Source organism: Poecilia reticulata, chromosome 1 (genome assembly GCF_904066995.2).
Source record: "Poecilia reticulata chromosome 1, P_reticulata-male-v2, whole genome shotgun sequence".
NCBI classification, from domain to species: domain Eukaryota; kingdom Metazoa; phylum Chordata; class Actinopteri; order Cyprinodontiformes; family Poeciliidae; genus Poecilia; species Poecilia reticulata.
The window spans coordinates 22,948,317-22,965,482 of NC_088830.1; the positions used below are offsets into that span (position 1 = coordinate 22,948,317).

General features: G+C 40.9%; 1 protein-coding gene across 6 annotated transcripts in view; it reads left to right on the forward strand.

Moving 5' to 3' along the window:
- The first annotated feature begins 206 nt into the window (after positions 1–206).
- grin2bb (glutamate receptor, ionotropic, N-methyl D-aspartate 2B, genome duplicate b) overlaps positions 207–17,166 on the forward strand; it is a 130,681-nt gene continuing 113,721 nt past the window's right edge. Inside the window, exons 1-2 of one of the 6 annotated variants that reach the window (XM_008416111.3) lie at positions 207–1,185; positions 8,310–8,963. In XM_008416111.3, the coding sequence (XP_008414333.2) occupies positions 8,955–8,963 (9 nt within the window). In that variant the 5' untranslated portion in view covers positions 207–1,185; positions 8,310–8,954. Of the gene's footprint in view, positions 1,186–2,239; positions 2,395–8,309; positions 8,964–17,166 lie in introns of those variants that run through there. The other 5 variants (XM_008416129.3, XM_081609227.1, XM_008416156.3 and 2 more) reach the window with 5 other exon arrangements.

Genomic DNA, 17,166 nt, shown 5'->3' on the forward strand with positions numbered 1-17,166 from the left:
CTCGTTTTCTCAACACTTTCTATGTAGAGAAAAGGTGAGTAAAACAGCATATATCAGATCATTTAATTATCAATTGTTATGTTATTGTGCTGAATTCTGCATACCGCCACTGTTTTCCTGCATCGCAGCCAGTGACTAATCTCTCAGAAAGCGTCCCAGTTGCCTGTTTTATTTTGGTCTCTGAGCGCAGCGCAACAACAGAGGGAGCCAACGTTCGCTATAAAGAAACTATTTTCTGCACAATTGTTGCTGCAGCCCATCTTTACTGTACTCTCTTTTTGATTCACAATCCTTCACGTCTCCCTTGCTCTCTCTCTCTCCCTCCTCTCAGTGCGCTTCCTTTTCTCCTTCTCTCTCTGTCTCTCTCTCTCACCTTTCTCTCCAGATCGGAGGGAGGCGAGCGAGAGTGCAGCTGGAGTTGTGGTCCGCTCGCTACGCCCGTCAGAAGTGTGTTTCAGCTCCACGCTCTGTGTCTCTGCACAGCGACAAGATCATGCAGCCAGCCTGAGGTTACGGCTCATCTGAGGGGAAGGTGGCATCTCGCTTTGAGGAGGACTGAGGGGGAGCTGAAGACTGATCAGTTGCAGAGAGAGAGAGGAACAGAGAGAGAGAGAGAGTGGGGGGATAAAACTGAAAGACCCCCCTTTCTCCTCCTCGCCTCACTAAACAGAGCAAAAACGGAAGGCTTTGGAGTATTCAATTTTTTCTTTCGTTTTATATTTTTCTTATTCCTCATCGCGGTGCTGGGAGGTGCTTCATCTTTTCACATAGTCTCCCTCTCTGTCATCTGCCTCCTCATCTACTTCTCCATCTACGTGGTGTATAATTTCTTATATCCATGAATGTGAGAAAGGAGAGGGGAGTTTTGATTTGATTTTTGTCCTTTTCCCTGTCCCTCCTCACTCTTTCCCCACATCCTTCCACCAAACCACCATCCCTGTCACTTCCTGTCATTTTACCTCCAAATACCACTGATCAGTTCACCATCCCTCCCATCTCACACCTCTCTCTGTCTCTATAAACTCTGATGTGATATGAAGTTGGATGAATTTTCTTCAGAGACAACTAAAAACTCCTCATGAATGACTCTTTTTTTTGTTGGTTTTTTTTTCCTTCTCTCTTGGTCCCTCCACACCCATTTTCTTTGCATCACACTCTTGCGGGATTCTTTAATGTTACCTCTAGGTAGGTTAACTATTGTTTAGTGTCTGTCTATCTGTCCGTCTGTGTGTATTTGTGTGTGCTTTACGTATACATAAAACACACATCAACACACACATGCACTCGCACACTAAACTGAAGCCTCAGAAAAAGGGTTGATCGCCGAGTGCCTTTTGATCTGGTCTCGCGCCGCTTTCGCACGCTCCTCATCCATCCATCTCATTGTGAAAACCTTTTTTTTTTTAATATATGCCTCTTTGTTTCATCTATATCTTTTTCATTTAGTAAATTAAAAACGTGTGATTATAAACGTTTTTATTTGATTTTTTTTGCAAAAACATTTTGTGCAAAAGTTTTTGCCATGTAGCCTAAAATAAATTAGAACAAACATTTATTCAGCTGCTTACTGACTTCTGAACTGCTGGTCATGTGAAGTCATTAAAATTGTTCCTCATTTCATGCTTAATTTGTGCTGTGACTCCATCAGCAGCTATTATTTCTGTTCCAGCCTCCTCCTCCCGCTGCCTTCTCACGCACACACAATCCTAAATATTTCCAAGAATCGAAACCCCCGCTGCATCTGCATGCTCTCCTCCCACCTTCATGCACATCCAGACATTGAGTTTCTCCAAATTTCTCGAAGCCGCTCCACCTTTGCTTTGCCCCATCCTACGTGCAACAGAGACCAGGTGGCATTAGCAGGCTGATGATTTCTCAGACCGCGCGCTTTGGAGGGGCTCTCGACAGCATGTGCAGGTTGTAGAGAGACCGATGGACAGATGTAAACAGATAGAACGGAATCTCCCATTTCCCTCATCGCCTTTGTCTTCTCCTCTGTCACGGCTTCAACCTCTTCTTTATGTTTTTGTTTGACGCTTCCTCTGTACTTCTCTCTGCTGCAGCTTCTAGTCTATTTTCCATTCAGCCTACACTGACATGGACACTAAGCTGAAATCGCCTGCACGCTCAACCTGAGGGCAGACTTGTAGCTTAGGCCTACACCAGCTTCTTTACGCCAACCACGTTCTTATGGACCGCTGAAGGGCGGGCTTAATAAATCCCTCTTGCTCTTATTTAGATGGGGAGGGGATGTCGTCATGAAGAAACATGAAGGACCCCCACCGCCTCTTGTTTTGCTCTGTCTTTTGCTTTTTGTCTCAACTCTGCTCCAGTGTTAAAACATCTCCACTTCAGTCTATAAATTATGTTTTGCAGAAAAAAAAAGTTAATTAGGTGAGTAGTGAATCCATTTAGCCCTCACTACTTCCTACTGAGCGAGTGTGTGCATGAGCAGTGTGTGTGTGTGTGTGTGTGTGTGTGTAGGGGGGTGGGTGTGCGCGGACCCAGCTGATCCAGCAGGAGCGCGCACCCGTCTTGTCTGCATGATCTTTATGTCGTGCATGAACTTCCATCAGCAGGTTCTCCACGAAAAAGGCTGTTTTTCATATTTTCCACCACGTTTGCTCAAGGGATGAAACCTTTCTCTGCTCCGCTGTGACTAACTGATTGTTTAGCGGACCGTGCCTTTGATCTCTGTCCATTTTTTACACATTCACGGTTGTATCTCTATGAATTTCACACCTCTTTCCCTTATCGCTTTGCTCAACTGTGTTTTTAAGGAAGAGAGACTTATCAGGCTCTATTTATAATTCAGAGCCAGAAACCAGCCAGAAATTCTCAGTGAGGCTGAGGTGTGTGCATTAAAATTTATTTTAGTCCCCCTCCTTGTGAGTGTTAGCTCTTTGCTAAAAAAAAAAAAAAGGATCTATAGCAGTGGAAAATATATGAATAAATCTCGGCTAATAAACCCATTCAATGTGACTCGTGCACTAGTTTTGGTGTTCTCCATATATTCCCTAATGAGCACATCATGGCAATAACAGGCTGTAAATCCATGAAAAACACAGTGATCCAGTGCTGTGTTCACCTGCATATAACAACAGGTGAGAATTCTGATTCCTTAGACTGAGTTAACAGGCAGCAACATAATTTCTCATTTTAATATTTTAAAGCTATTACCTTGACTTTTCTTTAATTAAAGTTACTCTAAATATAGCTGACTGCAAATACATCAGTGTTGTAAGTCGGGAGGTGAAATCTTACCTCTTAAAAAAAGAAAAACATCACATAAAATTTCAAGCTACTTTGATTATGACCTAATGGATTTTTTGTCTTCACGTGTTTTTATTACATTGCTCTTCCAAAGATGTATATCAGTGATGTGATAGTGCACAATATTAAGTTTACAAGAACTACATAAGACAAGATTGCAATAATATTGTTGTAATGTTTTAAAATTATTGTTAAACCTCCCAGGTGGATCCATTGAGAACCAATTCTCATTTAAAACAAAGATCTACAACAGATGAAGCATAAGAGAAATAAAAAAATATATACCACAAAAGAAAGAACAAGCAATTTTACACCAGAATTTTACACCAGACTAAAACGAATTGCAGATAAAGTGACAAATGGAAGATAAGTCGCTAAAAGCATGTGCAGTGTTCTTAGGCAGGTGTTTGTTAGTAAGTCTTAAAAGCAGACAGTGGGTTAAATAAGTTGAGCTCTAGGGTCTGTTGTAGTCGATTCAGATAACTTGTAACCGAAAATTGAAAAGAAAAGCAACCAAAGGAGATGGGGGATGCTTTGGAGATTTGGTGCTTAAAGGAGTGTGAGAGTATGATATAAAATTGACTTTTTTCAGCCTTATATCATGTTACAGTGTTGTTCCCTCATCAAAAACATACCTGGAGTGTTGCACTGCCTTTTTCCACAAAGCTCCTCCTTGGAGCTACAGTCCCAAGCTAATCCTCATAGAACACGGCTCCCCTGCGCCTTCTCCACTCAGCTCCTTCAGACTAGCAGCAGCAGCAATTTAGCACACCTGGGTGGATGTATATATGTGCTGAGCTTATATGAACTACTCCTCAGTCCAGTGCTCTTAAGAACTGTTTTAAATGGGATAATGGAGAAGCATTATTGTGATGATGTGCTGAAGGCGAAGTGATGGAAAGAGTAGAAGGTTCTTAAAGAGATAGAAGCTAATTTTGCGGCGTTAAATTGCGAAGTCAAATTTCTTTAAAATCATGTTTGATGTATACAGCATTTTTATTACATCTGAAGGTAACATAGTTACTCGATTGTGCTATAAAATGGCTCTAGGAGCCAGGAAAATACATAATACTGCCCCATTAATTAAAATTCAAGAAAGGAAACTTTCACAAATGTTATGCAAATGCATTTAAATATGAAGGTTTTTTTTTCCCAATGAGAGTTTCATAAATGAAATGAAACAAGTGAATTGTTCTGTGAAAATGTCGCGAGGGCCAGCTCATTATTGAACTTATGAAAGAAGTCTGTGTCAGTGAAGCGCATCACATCACAATCCCACCAGTCCCGGATCCGACTACCAACACAAACAGATTTCTCTACAGACGTTGCCGTCAACGCTCCACAAAAGGCCACTGCCGTAGCTGTGCTTTCTTCTTAATAGCGTCCTTCGTCTTGTTATGATCTCGTGACAATCGGTTCCCATTGCTCATCAACTTAAAAATCCATCCAAAGGCGGCGGCACCCATCATTACTTCCGTAAAACAGTGCGCTGCTGTGTGACGTCAACGTTCTTCTTCTGCGAATGTGGGTCGCTTTCGGGTTGTAAACCGTTCACACAGAAGTCTGAATGCTGTCGCATTTAGTGAGTATGAAAAACCTGCTGTGTGAGCGTAGCTTAAGTATGAAGCCTAAAACACACACCTTCATATTCAGAGCTTAATTATAAAAGCTTAAGTACTAATAAGTACGTACAAACAGAAGTAGACAGCAGTTATTGATTTGCATAACATATTTTATCTTCGGGAGAATTATTGTGTTTTAATATTGCGAGATCTCATCACACTCCTGGATTAAATTAATTGGAGTAGTTCGTGAAAAGAACCAGGCAGAACGGAAAATGACGTGGATGCAATTGAAACCCACAATCTGTCGAAAATCATAATATTTACTAATGCCAGTCAATCAGCTCAGTTGTGTTGCCTTTTGTGATGTCATCAAACCCCAGTATGCACAAAGCAGTGTGTTTCTTTAAAAACATTGTGTTTTGTGAAGTCCTGCTGTGGAAGTCCAAACTTTCATACTGCGCCGTGTTTTTCTTTGTAGTAGAAAAAATAAAATGCACCACTGCATGGCGTCTTTAAAATTTTATGCCAGGCAGGAATCTTTATCATGGATTTATTTTTAAATGATCCATTAACAGCATGAAACAGCGCACCTTATTTCTTTAAGAAGTGGAGGATTTTCCAATGGTTTTGAGCTCAAATGCTCTAAACGATTCAGGACAACTTTCAAAATGATGATGAAACGCTGTCATGCTCTGAGCTAGCACTAGATTAAACAAACAGTGCTGCTGTAAAGAAAAAGCTGATGCTGTGTAAAAAAATAAACAATGAGAAAGAAAAACATGCGTACGCAAAAGCCTTTAGTCGAACCAAATGGTTTTCTATAAAAGCATTATTCAGAAATGCTGTTTTACCCACAACTAGATTAATCAGATAAACATTATTGAAATATGGTTTGCAAAAAGGAGTCAAGCTATATGCATCATATTAATACCACCTTGAGAGTTTGAGATAATTAGACCATAAAGGAGTCTGAGTGAAAGACGGATATTTATAAACAAAACTGGTTAGATGAATAATTCATTTCACTGCCAGACGGGATTAAAATTCTGCACATCGGATATCCGCTGACAATGTTCCCAAGGCTTAACGGTGCATACCTACATATTATTCAACCCCCTCAAGTTACAGAGACACACTCTGGTATGCAGAAACACGCCACTGAAGATGTATGCGTAAAAACGACATCTTGTTTGATCGCCTTACAGAATCTGTACGCTGTCTTGACAGGTCAGGAAAAGTATGTAATTTTCTTTGTGATGTTTTCCAGGTCTGGATTTGTTGCAAAAATAAAAAAAAATGGTCTGGAAAAATGTAGAAGTTTCCAGTTCTCATGTACAAATATTTAAATTTCTATAACAAAAGATTATTTGTTTAATACTTATTTTATATTTAAATGACGTATTTCACCTTTTATTTGACGCTTTTAGTGGAAACCTTTTGCGTTATTTACAAAGAATCCACAGTTTTTTTCTCTGCTTTTCCTTGGATCTCTAATAGCCGAGAAAATGTAAACATGACGGAGATTAACTTCGTTCGTTCGTTATTTTATTACAACCAGGTAACATTTCACACAACCCGTTGCAATGCATGGCCCAGCTAAATTTTTCAATAATGTCTTTTGCTAATATGTGAGGATGAGTAATTAACTGTATATCTCAGTTTACAAGCAAAGTAAGAAGTTGCACAAACATTAATTTACAGAAATACAAGCAATTATACAGAATCAGTCCTTCAGAGTCCAGGTTGTCTGGTTCTTGACGTTTTCTCACATGAATGTCTCTCGCCTTCAACAGTCCGTGTTTTATCTGTCCCTGATGTTTTTAAAAGTAAGCATGGAAAGCTGCACACTGTATCTGCATGACTGCTTCCAGCTGTAGTCTTTGTGCTTTTCTGCTTAGAAGCTTTGTTTTTGCAAGGATTCTGCATGACTGTGGGAAATGCTGCTTCACTTGTACTCTTTCCAAGGTTTGATTAAATTATGTAGCCCTGGGTCTTCGGTTCCCACGTTTGTCTCTGTCAGTAATGACAAGTGCATCTGCAGCACGGTGAACTAATATAAGATGGCGTGTCAAAACAGTGACCCTTATGGGTGCTGATTGGCTAAATTTATGTGGATACACGCATTTGTTTATCCGGTAATTGGCTCTGCTGCTGTATAGACAGAATGATGTCTCTATTGCTTTCAGAGGAACTGTTTAGAGATGAGGAACAAACGGGAATAAAACTGCAACATCCGGTTAATAATAAGCAATAGGGTACAGCACAAATTACAAGCCCACTGTAAGAAAACAGATACACTTGATTTTTATTTAAATTTTAGCAGTCAGTTTACTTAGCGGTGGCCATTGTCGCGTCTTGGCTTGCTCTTTTTTGGTGTACGCACTCACAGTGAGGCAAATGGTGAACTTTGGTTAGCTAGAGGTAACAGATATGGATGTGGGAACCTCTCTGTTAGCCACAGCACATGTCAAACACTGTCTTGATTTACAACAACGTCCACACTTATACAACTCTGGTAAAAAGTTTGTAAAAAGCCTCCTTTGTTTCAGTTTACTTTAAATTAGAACTCAAGACAAACTTGAACAAACCAAAAACTTGGACAAATCAACACAGAAATGGTCAACTTCTCTGGTCATCTCAGTCCTTAGATTTTGATGCTATAAAAATGTTGTGGGGTGACCTGAGGATAAGAGAGGATCATGGACTCTAGAGAATCTAGAGAGATTGTGCAAAGAGGAATGCCGCTGTTTCTTCTAACCTTGTGAATCGTTATAGAATAATTCCTAAATGCTGCTGCTATTGGTGAAAAGGGGTTGTCGTGTTGACAGCTGAGGTGACAATAAAACTGTCTCCAGGGATTTTCTTAATGCCAAACATTTATTTCTTGATTTTGTTAATGTATGAATATATGTGCACGTTTTCCCATTTTGTTTTTCTCGCTGCTGCAATAAAAAGTGAACAACAAAGCAAATGATAGATTGCAGAACCCCTTTGCAACACCGTCATTAGAAATTGGCTCATAAAGTCAAGAAATAACCCGACTACAACGTTGTTAGGAAGACCGATTGAGCTGAGGCTGATGAATTGTTGCCCTCGTTGTTCTACCACCAGGAATCAATCAGATGCCTCGATGTAGGTACAACTAGAGTTTCTTGTGACTAATGTTCTCACAACGCTCCCCATAAATTTTTCATATAATTTCTGCTCTGGACTTTTGCTTTAAAAAGCAGCAGATCAAATCTTAGCACAGAAGACCCAACAGTGGGCGCATTTGCTGTCAGAATAAGTAGCTGGTACAACAATATCCAACACGCCGAGACTGCGGTGAAAGACGCACGTCGTCACAGCAGCTTGACTGAATTAAACCTTGACCTCAGAGGCTGCTGACTTGTTTAAGCAATGACGTTCAACCTTCACGAACAACGTTCTCCTGCCGTCTGACTCTGTCCTTCGTTTCTTATTTCTGCTCAGATCGAGAACAATCGAGAAGGAGATCGGGCCGGCAAGCTGCTGATCATGACTGGCTAAATTAAGCAAAACCACAGAAGTGATAGAACGCCAAAGAAGAAAGAAGGGGAGAGCGACAAAGAGGAGTACATATAGACACAGCGCTCCTCATCTCCTCATCTCCACAGCAACAGCGCTCACACTCCAGCAGACTTCTGGAGGGAGGCTTCAGCTCGATCACCATCTTTGGTGGGAAGGGAAAGGCAGTTGGAGGAAGAGAGACCAATGAAAAGACTTCAACTCATCCATCCGTACGCCTTATGATCTAGTCACTTCAAATCTGCTCACCTGTACAGACATTTTAGGTTAATTGTCAGTTCTTAAGACTTCTGAAATCCTGAAAAAAAAAAAAAACCATAGATCAGTCAGTCTGGAACTCATTCCTGACGCACACAATCCTCCTTCCCTCTACTAGTTCAGAAGCCCCCCGCCCTTCCACCTTCAACCAACCCAAGTTCACTCCAGTGTCCACCAGACTTCTGTCCTCTGTGCGCAAATTAATCTCTCTACATCTAAATCCCTTCATCTGAGGCTATGAGAGGAGGATTCACATCGCAGGCCACTCCATCATGCCCGTTCTGAAGAGCAGAGAGGAGATCCAGGCTGGCAATGTTCAAGGTAGGCCACAGACTTTTGTGTATAGGTTGGATGTGTGTCCATGCGGTTACTTAAAACGTCCCTCTTTATCAAGCTTTCCTTATTGTCAGATTCCTTGCACCAGCTTATTAAGAATTATTTTGTAAGAGCACAAAATCTTCAAAGATGGATTATTTAGACAGTTAATAAGCGGACAACAGCGGAAAGCTTGGTATGTTTTCTGAAACATACCAATTACTAATATCTGACTAATAACTGCCGATTTTAATAATTCAAACACCAAATATACCTTACACTCAGTAAAAATCACCTTTGTACTACTGCAGAACTACAGTCTTCCTTATCTCCATTCTTGAAGATACTACAGCCAATCAATAGCAAGGAAAATGAATGGCACTCCTGGATTGGCTGCTTTCTAAATGCCAGCCAATAAGCAGGTCAAGCAGCTTAGTTATTTCAGCTTCCCAAGTTACATCTTCTTTCAAATATTTTACATGTGCTCTATAGAAAAATTCTGCAAATAAGTGGCCTTTTAAGTGAATAATTTGGAGCTATGTCCTGCAGAAAAATCAGGAAACAATGAACCACAAATATGCAGGGAATCTACTGAACACAATAGTCTGATGTGGTCATTGATATGCACATCTGGAAGTGTTTTGTTCCTTTTGTTAAATATTCTAAAAGCAGTAACTTTTAAATCTTTTTCATGCTAATTTTAGATTATTTTACTCAAATTGAAATAAAAGAATAATAACGAGGACTCTAACAATACTATTTCCCATTGTGGGAACACATGGTGCATGCAGGATACAATAGCCTCAAGGGTCTGCGGTATGATTTGTTGGTTGGCCTTGTAGTTGTACTCAATGAAACAGGCCTCTGTGCAATGAGCTGTGATGTTTTGTGAAAGCAATCAGTTCACAACAATGCATCATGAAAAAAAAAACAGGCTTGGATGAAAACATGGCTGAATTCTGTGCAGGCTTTCACTGATGTGATTGACTCAAGTTGCAGGTGGGGTTTGTGTTTAAACTTCAGCTGTCACACTTGACAAAGAAGCTTTATATATATATGCCTGCATCCAGTGTTTAAAAGGGAACAAGAAGCACATGTGTAGAAAATAACAGAAGAGAGAAATGTGAGAGGATGACAGAAAAACCCATTTAGTGTGGAAGCATAAAATAAAAACAGACGTTTTTTGTTTTTTTTCCCCGTGCGCAAGCTTTCTCCTGGTACATTGTTAGCCAGAGTTACGTTGCGATAGGGGATAACAAGGCACTGGCTTCAATAAGCCCATCAGAAACAAGAGTTCTGGGGGGCCACAAGGGAGAACCGGTCTAGACAACAGTATCAGTGTAATGCAGTATTACAGGGAAGCTGCAGCGTATTTCTTGGAGAGCGTTTTGGCTGCTGCTTACAGATGGAAAAAAAAATCTTCATACATTTCGTTTTATGTGATGAACCAGAACAAATAGTGCTTGGCTATCGGTGACGGAAACTGATATGATACGTTTTCGCAAATAAAATCTGAAAAGCGTGGTGTACACATTTTCATTCCCCTTTACTTTAGTACTCTTTTTAAAGGGGGAGGAGGGTGTTATGCAAAATCAACTTTTTTTTCTTAAACTTTGTATCATGTTATAATGTCATTCATTCATCAAAAACATGCCTATAGTTTTGTTTTGACTCATTCATGCATGCTTTTGTCATTCTCGGATCTCTGGTGGTAGCCAATCAAGGGTGCCTAAATGCTCGGACTCACAAAGCACCACCTGTTTCCACGCAGCTCCGCCTTGGAGCTGTAGTGCACAGCAGAGCAACTGCCACACTCGGCTTCTTCAGACTAGCAGCAGTAGCAATTAACAAATGCCTGGTCTTGAGTTTCCTGAGCTTATCATACCAACTAGTTCTCAGTCCGTCGCTCCTATCGGTTGTGAATGGCTTAATGGAAAGGCGTTGTTGTGGCGACATGCTGAAGGCAGAGAAGTAGAAAGAGCAGGAGCTTCAGAAACAGAGGCCAATTTCAAGGCGTCAAATTGAAAATGTCAAATTTCTTTTAAGTCATGTTTGATATATACAGCATTTTTATAACAACTGAAGGTAAAATTGTTGCCTAATTGTGCTGTGAAATGGCACTACATGCCTGGAAAATACATAATGCCTCCGCTTGAATAAAAATTCAGTATACATATATAATATACATAAGCTGTTCTGTGAAGAGGTGTAGCTAAAGCAGGGGTCCGCAACCTTTACAAACCAAAGAGCCGATATTACCCTCAGTGCAGCTAAATATATAACCTGTTTAGAGCTGCAAATATTACATAACCTTTTCTGAAAGACAACTTAACATTTTTTAATAAATATCTATGTATTATAAGAAGTTAGTGGTAATTTTTAAAGAACAACCAGTTTATTTCTGTTTTGAGTTTTTTTTTAAAGCATTAAAAAAAAAAAAGAAAGTTGGTTCTGCAATTCTTTAGTCAAATTATTGAGCCATTATGAAATGCCCAAAGAGCTACTTGCTTCTCCAGAGCTGCAGGCTGCAGACCCCTGAGCTACAGCAACAGGCTTTGACGAGGGAAGCAGACAGGGGGCCTCTTGGTAACTCTTGAAGAGCCACAGCTCAAATGAACCTGGCTCCTAATGAATGAATGACAACATATCCTGAGAGAAAACCAGAGGCCCTGTTTAAAGTTTGCCAAAAGCCATGGTGGATCATACCATTCCTGTTGTGAAACCTGTTGATCTCAGCGTTATAATGTGGGGAAGCTTTTGCTTGGTGAGGGTAAAGAAGCTGGAAAGGGTTGATCTCAAGCTGGATAGAGAAAAATCCAGGACAATCCTACAGAAAAACCTGTTAGAAGACTGAGGTGGAGGTTTACAGCAGGACTACGACCATAAAAATAGATCCAGAGCTTTGATTTGATTGGTTTAGATCAAAGTGTATTCATGTTTTAAAAGTCAACAAGTATGAATTCTTCTGCAAGGCGCTGTAGGTTTTCATTTTGTGGTGAAAGCGCTTGCAGAAAGTCAGCCAGTAAAATCCGCTGATATGCGGGGCCTTTGCTAACATCTATGAGCACACATTGCTTTCAGATAGCTGAATATGTGTTTGATCTTTTCTCTTGTGTGCGCAAACAGTTTTGAAACAGAAAATGAGCAAAATCCTTCATTCTGCCACAGTGTCCGGCTCCTGCCAATGGAGCAGCTCCAGGATTTGTCTCTTGGTGGCACCGCGGATTAGACTGTTGGCTGGATAGTTTTTTAAAATTTTTTTTTTTCCCCCGCCTTCGGGGGTAAAGACAAGTTTCTTCGCACAAGTCTAAACTGAGCGTTCATCAAATCACAAGATCTGACGTAACCATCTAATTCGGGTGTCTTTGTTGGAGCGTGACTTAGAGGAGGTGTGACAGCCGGCGTGTCCCTCCTGCACAAGGCAACAGCTTCAACGGAGAACAGGCTTATTGTATTATGCTCACTTATTAACATATGAGGCACAGAAAGTGACAGTTCCCAAATGCAAACCGTAATTTTCTAATTGGGCAAAGTTGGAAATTAAGGGCTGGTTTGGCAGATTATTTAAAAAAAAATTATTTTAAAGAGAAAACGATGAGAGCAAGTAAGGGGTTAAGGTGAAAAAGACAGACAGGCAAAGACCGAGGCGCAGGCGGCAAATCCCGAGGGAGCTTCGCTGACAGTGGATGAAGGAGTCAGCTTTGTAGACACATGTATCTCTTAGTGAATAAGCAACAAGGCCTGGGAGGGGTGTGTTGTTGCTGCGTCGTGATGCTGCATGTTTTTAATGTTGGGGATGGGTCCGTAGCTCTGACTCTCCTGAAACCAGAGGGAGCACGGCCTCCCCCCTGCTTTGATCGGTGATCCAAGAGCAGGGCGGCATCGGTGCGGTGCCGCAAAGAAAAAGGACGTGGTGGTGAGGCTGGAACTCCACCGACAGCCGGTCGAGTCAGTCTTGGATGTGAGCCTCGTGTGAGCAGCTTTACAAATGTTGATTGAGTCGTTGGAGGATTACAGGTGCTGAGCAGCCTGGTGTTTATTGTTTACTCAGAGCCAGTCGGAGAGGGAGACTGCAGAGTGCGGAGTTGCACAATGCCTCAAAAATGTCTCTCTGCCATCCATGCATGTCTGAGTTTTCACTGAAATGGCACATCGCTAAATGGAAACGTCTTTCTCCCTCCACCACTAGACTTTTCACATTTCATATCAGCAGTAGGAACCACACTGCGCGTACAACAGCACTACGTCCGCTTCGTGTTTTATATTGCTGTTGCGCTTTGTCATGTTGCCACCATAAATCTCAATGTATTTCATTAAGGTTTTATGTGAAAGGCACAGTAGCGCAGAACTGTTAAGTGGAAGTGAGACGATTGAAAATATTCTATGAATCAAAATCTGAAAAGGTGTGGAACGCATTTGTGTTCAACCCCGTTGAGTGAATACTTAGTAGAACCACCTTTCACTGCAATTACAGCTGCAGGTGTGCTGAGGGATGTCTCTGCACAGAGACTGACAACTCTGTGAGATCAGATGGAGCGCGTCTGCAAACATCAATTATCAAGTCTCCACATAGTTATATAATTGGTCTAGACTGCAACATCTTATAAGGGCTTCAGCATTTGACTGGAAGGGTCTACATTTTGTTGTTTGAGATCTGTGTTTATATTTGCAGAATTATTGAACAATGCGCAACAATGTGGCCAATAAACACACACATTTGAGGGCTTTCATGCTTATGCATTAGTGCAAAACATCACGACAACGGGGGAAAAAAACCCAACCTTTTTCTGATGCGACTGAGGATGTCAGTGAGAAGAAAACATAAACTATTTCAAAGAGATACATGTTTCAATAGAGTAGCAGGGCATAAACTCTTCATAACAAAGAGGAAAATGTATATTCAGTGTTCAGTGGTGCAAAAACCATAAACCGTGCTCTATAGAGATGTGGAAGTAATAAGCGATATGGCGAAATGAGTCATCTTATGTTTTTTTCAGAGCCTGTCAAATGGGATAATGTTTATCTGCAGATAATATGTTCTGTGTCCATGGAAAACTATAAAAATACACTCTTTCCTGTCTAGAGTTTTACATTTCATTGCATAAATAAATAATAAATCACCAGGTCCCTATCAAGTGCCAAAAATAGTTTAAAAAGAACCTTAAAATGAACAAAACATGACAAATTACACTGTCATTAATATTTGAACAAAAATTAGGCCAAAATTAGGGAGGGAGACTAAGACTCACCCCTCAGACTGTCATGGAAATGTACCGGCTAGGTGAGAACTGGCCATTACTAATCAGACCTGCTCCACTTAGCAGATCGAGTTAGCACTTCTTTAAAACCTCATATGTTAAGATCACATAATGATAAAAAAAAAACAACCTTCTAACAAGTAAACAAAAGAAAAGAAAGAGGATTAGAGATGACCCACACCATCTGCACAAACATGCCACTACTTAAGTCCATGGGTGGAGGTGTGACGATCTGGGCTTGTTTCAGAGCTGCGGGGACTTTGGATTGTGCAGTTGCTGAGTTGAACATATTCTCACCTCGGAGCAAAACGGGTTTTGGAGTCTAGAGTCTGCCTGAGCAATAAGACCAAGCAGAGCAGCACAATTTACAAAAGAGAGTCTGAGAAGAAAGAGAATCGAGGTCCTGCTGAAAGTCTCAGTGACCTGAAGCAACTTTGAAAAGAAGAGGAGGCCAAGATTCCCCTCCAACAGTGTGACAGACTGTTACGGAGAGAAGACTGTTACTTTGGGTCCTGGCTGTCTGATGAATTGTGATCTTGACTGACACTACGTGGGATAACTCAGCATGTTATACATTGTTGTAGGTAACTACAACCTTAGTGTTGAGTTGTACTACATATTGTTTGAACATGAGACTCTAGAATGAAAAGATTTGGCTGGTAATTGTTAAGCTGACAGCAACTAAGCATCAGTCTGAACTCATGTAGTCGGGGGGAGGGGGGAAGAGGAAGCCTGAATATGTTTGTGTCCTTCTGTAATGGGTAGCTTTTCTTTCCCATCATTACCCTAAAGCAAAAAAGATGCTGAGCACACCTGGTTGTCTTCTTTGAAGAATCCTCTCTGGAATGAGGAGCTGATGGTGAGGGAGTGTTAATTTTATTAAATGATTGCTTCCTCAGACAGTTGTATTATGAAACTGTAGTCCCCTGGGTCTCCTATTTGTCCTTTTGAAGACAAGGATGCAGAGACAGAGAGAAAAAACACTACACAACCAACAGCAAATTATGTAGAGACGCTCAAGCTTATTTTGTTTGCGCAACTTGCAGATGTTGCAGCATCATTTTACATCACTTTCTGAAGTTCTTTTATCCTGCATGTCTCATATTCGCTGTTTTACACCAATGTGTCATCATCCTTTGGGCTACATCTCTATGCAGCCATTTGTCCCAGATTGCTTTTGAAGTTAAACCCAAAATGATTAATTACCTTGAGAAATGTAACTTCAAATTCAAAGAGCACTGACCTTTTGGAGCGTCTCAACCAGAATCTAAAGATTAGGGTGATGGCAAGAAGGCCTTCCAACCTCAAAAAAATTGGAGCTCACCAAAGAAATATCATCAAAACACCAGACTAAAATAGGGTTTGAGTGGTGTAATGCCACTCAAGATTTTTTACTTTGAAAAAGTGTATAAATTGTTGGTATATTTAATAAAATATATAAGTGTATTATTTCACTATTTGTGCATTGTGCTATTTATGTAAAATTTAAACTGTTTTGTGCGTGGCAATACCGGTATTTCAACTTTTTGTTTGTTTGTTAGATTGAGGTCAATCTGACTCTCTGTCTTGCTCGGATCTCTTATTTGTTTGGTTTGTGTATAATAAACTTTTACCTTTGCACTCATTCGAAATATATGGATAGCGTTGATGTAACAGGAAGAGCAGGACTCCTGATGAACTGCGAAGTGAATAAACATACCATCCTTACTTACTGAATCCAGAATCCAAAGATGCCTCATCTTCCTCTCCTCTTCAGTACCTTGTGATGTGTGACTGTGAGAGCAGGAGGAGCAGCTAAGAATAGAGAAAAGGGAGCTCAGCTCTGTGATGCCACCTCAACCTACAACGCCGAGCATCTCCTTCTGTCACTGAACCAGTTATAAGCTGCTATGTTTGTGCAGGCTCTCCTTGCATTCATTTCAATGCAGGTGGCTGATTTCGCTGCACTGGTAATTATATATTTCATCGTAGCTCCAGAATCAACAATTCAGCCACATATGGACCTTTTATCCTGCACGTAATAGTACGAGCAGAACAACACATGCTGGGTTTTTATCTGAAACTGACACTTTTTTATTTTATGCCAAAGGGAAGCTGTTTGAAGCGCCTCCACTGACAGTCGGGAGAGAGACTGAGAGGGGTTTCTTGCGTATAATTTTGCCACAGATGGAAGAGACTTGATAGGATTAAAGGCAAGAACTGCGAGCTGTGAAAAGGGGGCAAGGTGTTGGAGATGAGAAGGAGTGATGGAGGGTTTGATAGCTGAAAAAGTTACTTTTGATAATACTGTATTTGAAAGAAGCACAAGGAACAGAGGCATAGTTGACTTTGCTCAGAATGGATGGCGCGTTGATCAGTTTCAGAAACTGAGGAAGTGATGAACAAAAGGAGGAAAGGATGAGAAAACAGGTTGCTTTGATGCAGCTCCTCAGATCCAGCTTATTCAGGACAAAATCAATCAAGTTCTGCCATGTAGTTTATTTATTCATGGGAGTTTGCAAATGATAGCACGCAGAGAACGAGAGCATTGAGATTTATTTTCAGAATTCCTAGCAACGTAATTGATTCAGATCAGATTGTTTTTTTTTCCTCCATTGTCATGCACTTCCCTCACAGATCTTTAGCTGTGCAAACTGCAGGTGGTTTCTGTTTGACATCTCCAGGGCACCGGCTCGCTAAACCCATTCTAGGTGTCAGCGAATATGTCTCCATCTGATCCCTCTGAGGGGGCAACTTGTCAATTAATTAGCCATGACTCGAGACTGGAAGTGGGTTCGCAGGGGAAACAGCTGCAGAAATGATGAGGAGGAAATCGCCCAAACACGCTGGAACAACACCAAGATGTGCAGTTGTCAGGGATTTTTAACAAAGCTCATCAGGGGAGGCAGAGACGAGCAGACTTCTCAGTGGGGTAAATTTGAAGGTGGAGAAGGAGAAAGCGAGAGAAAGTT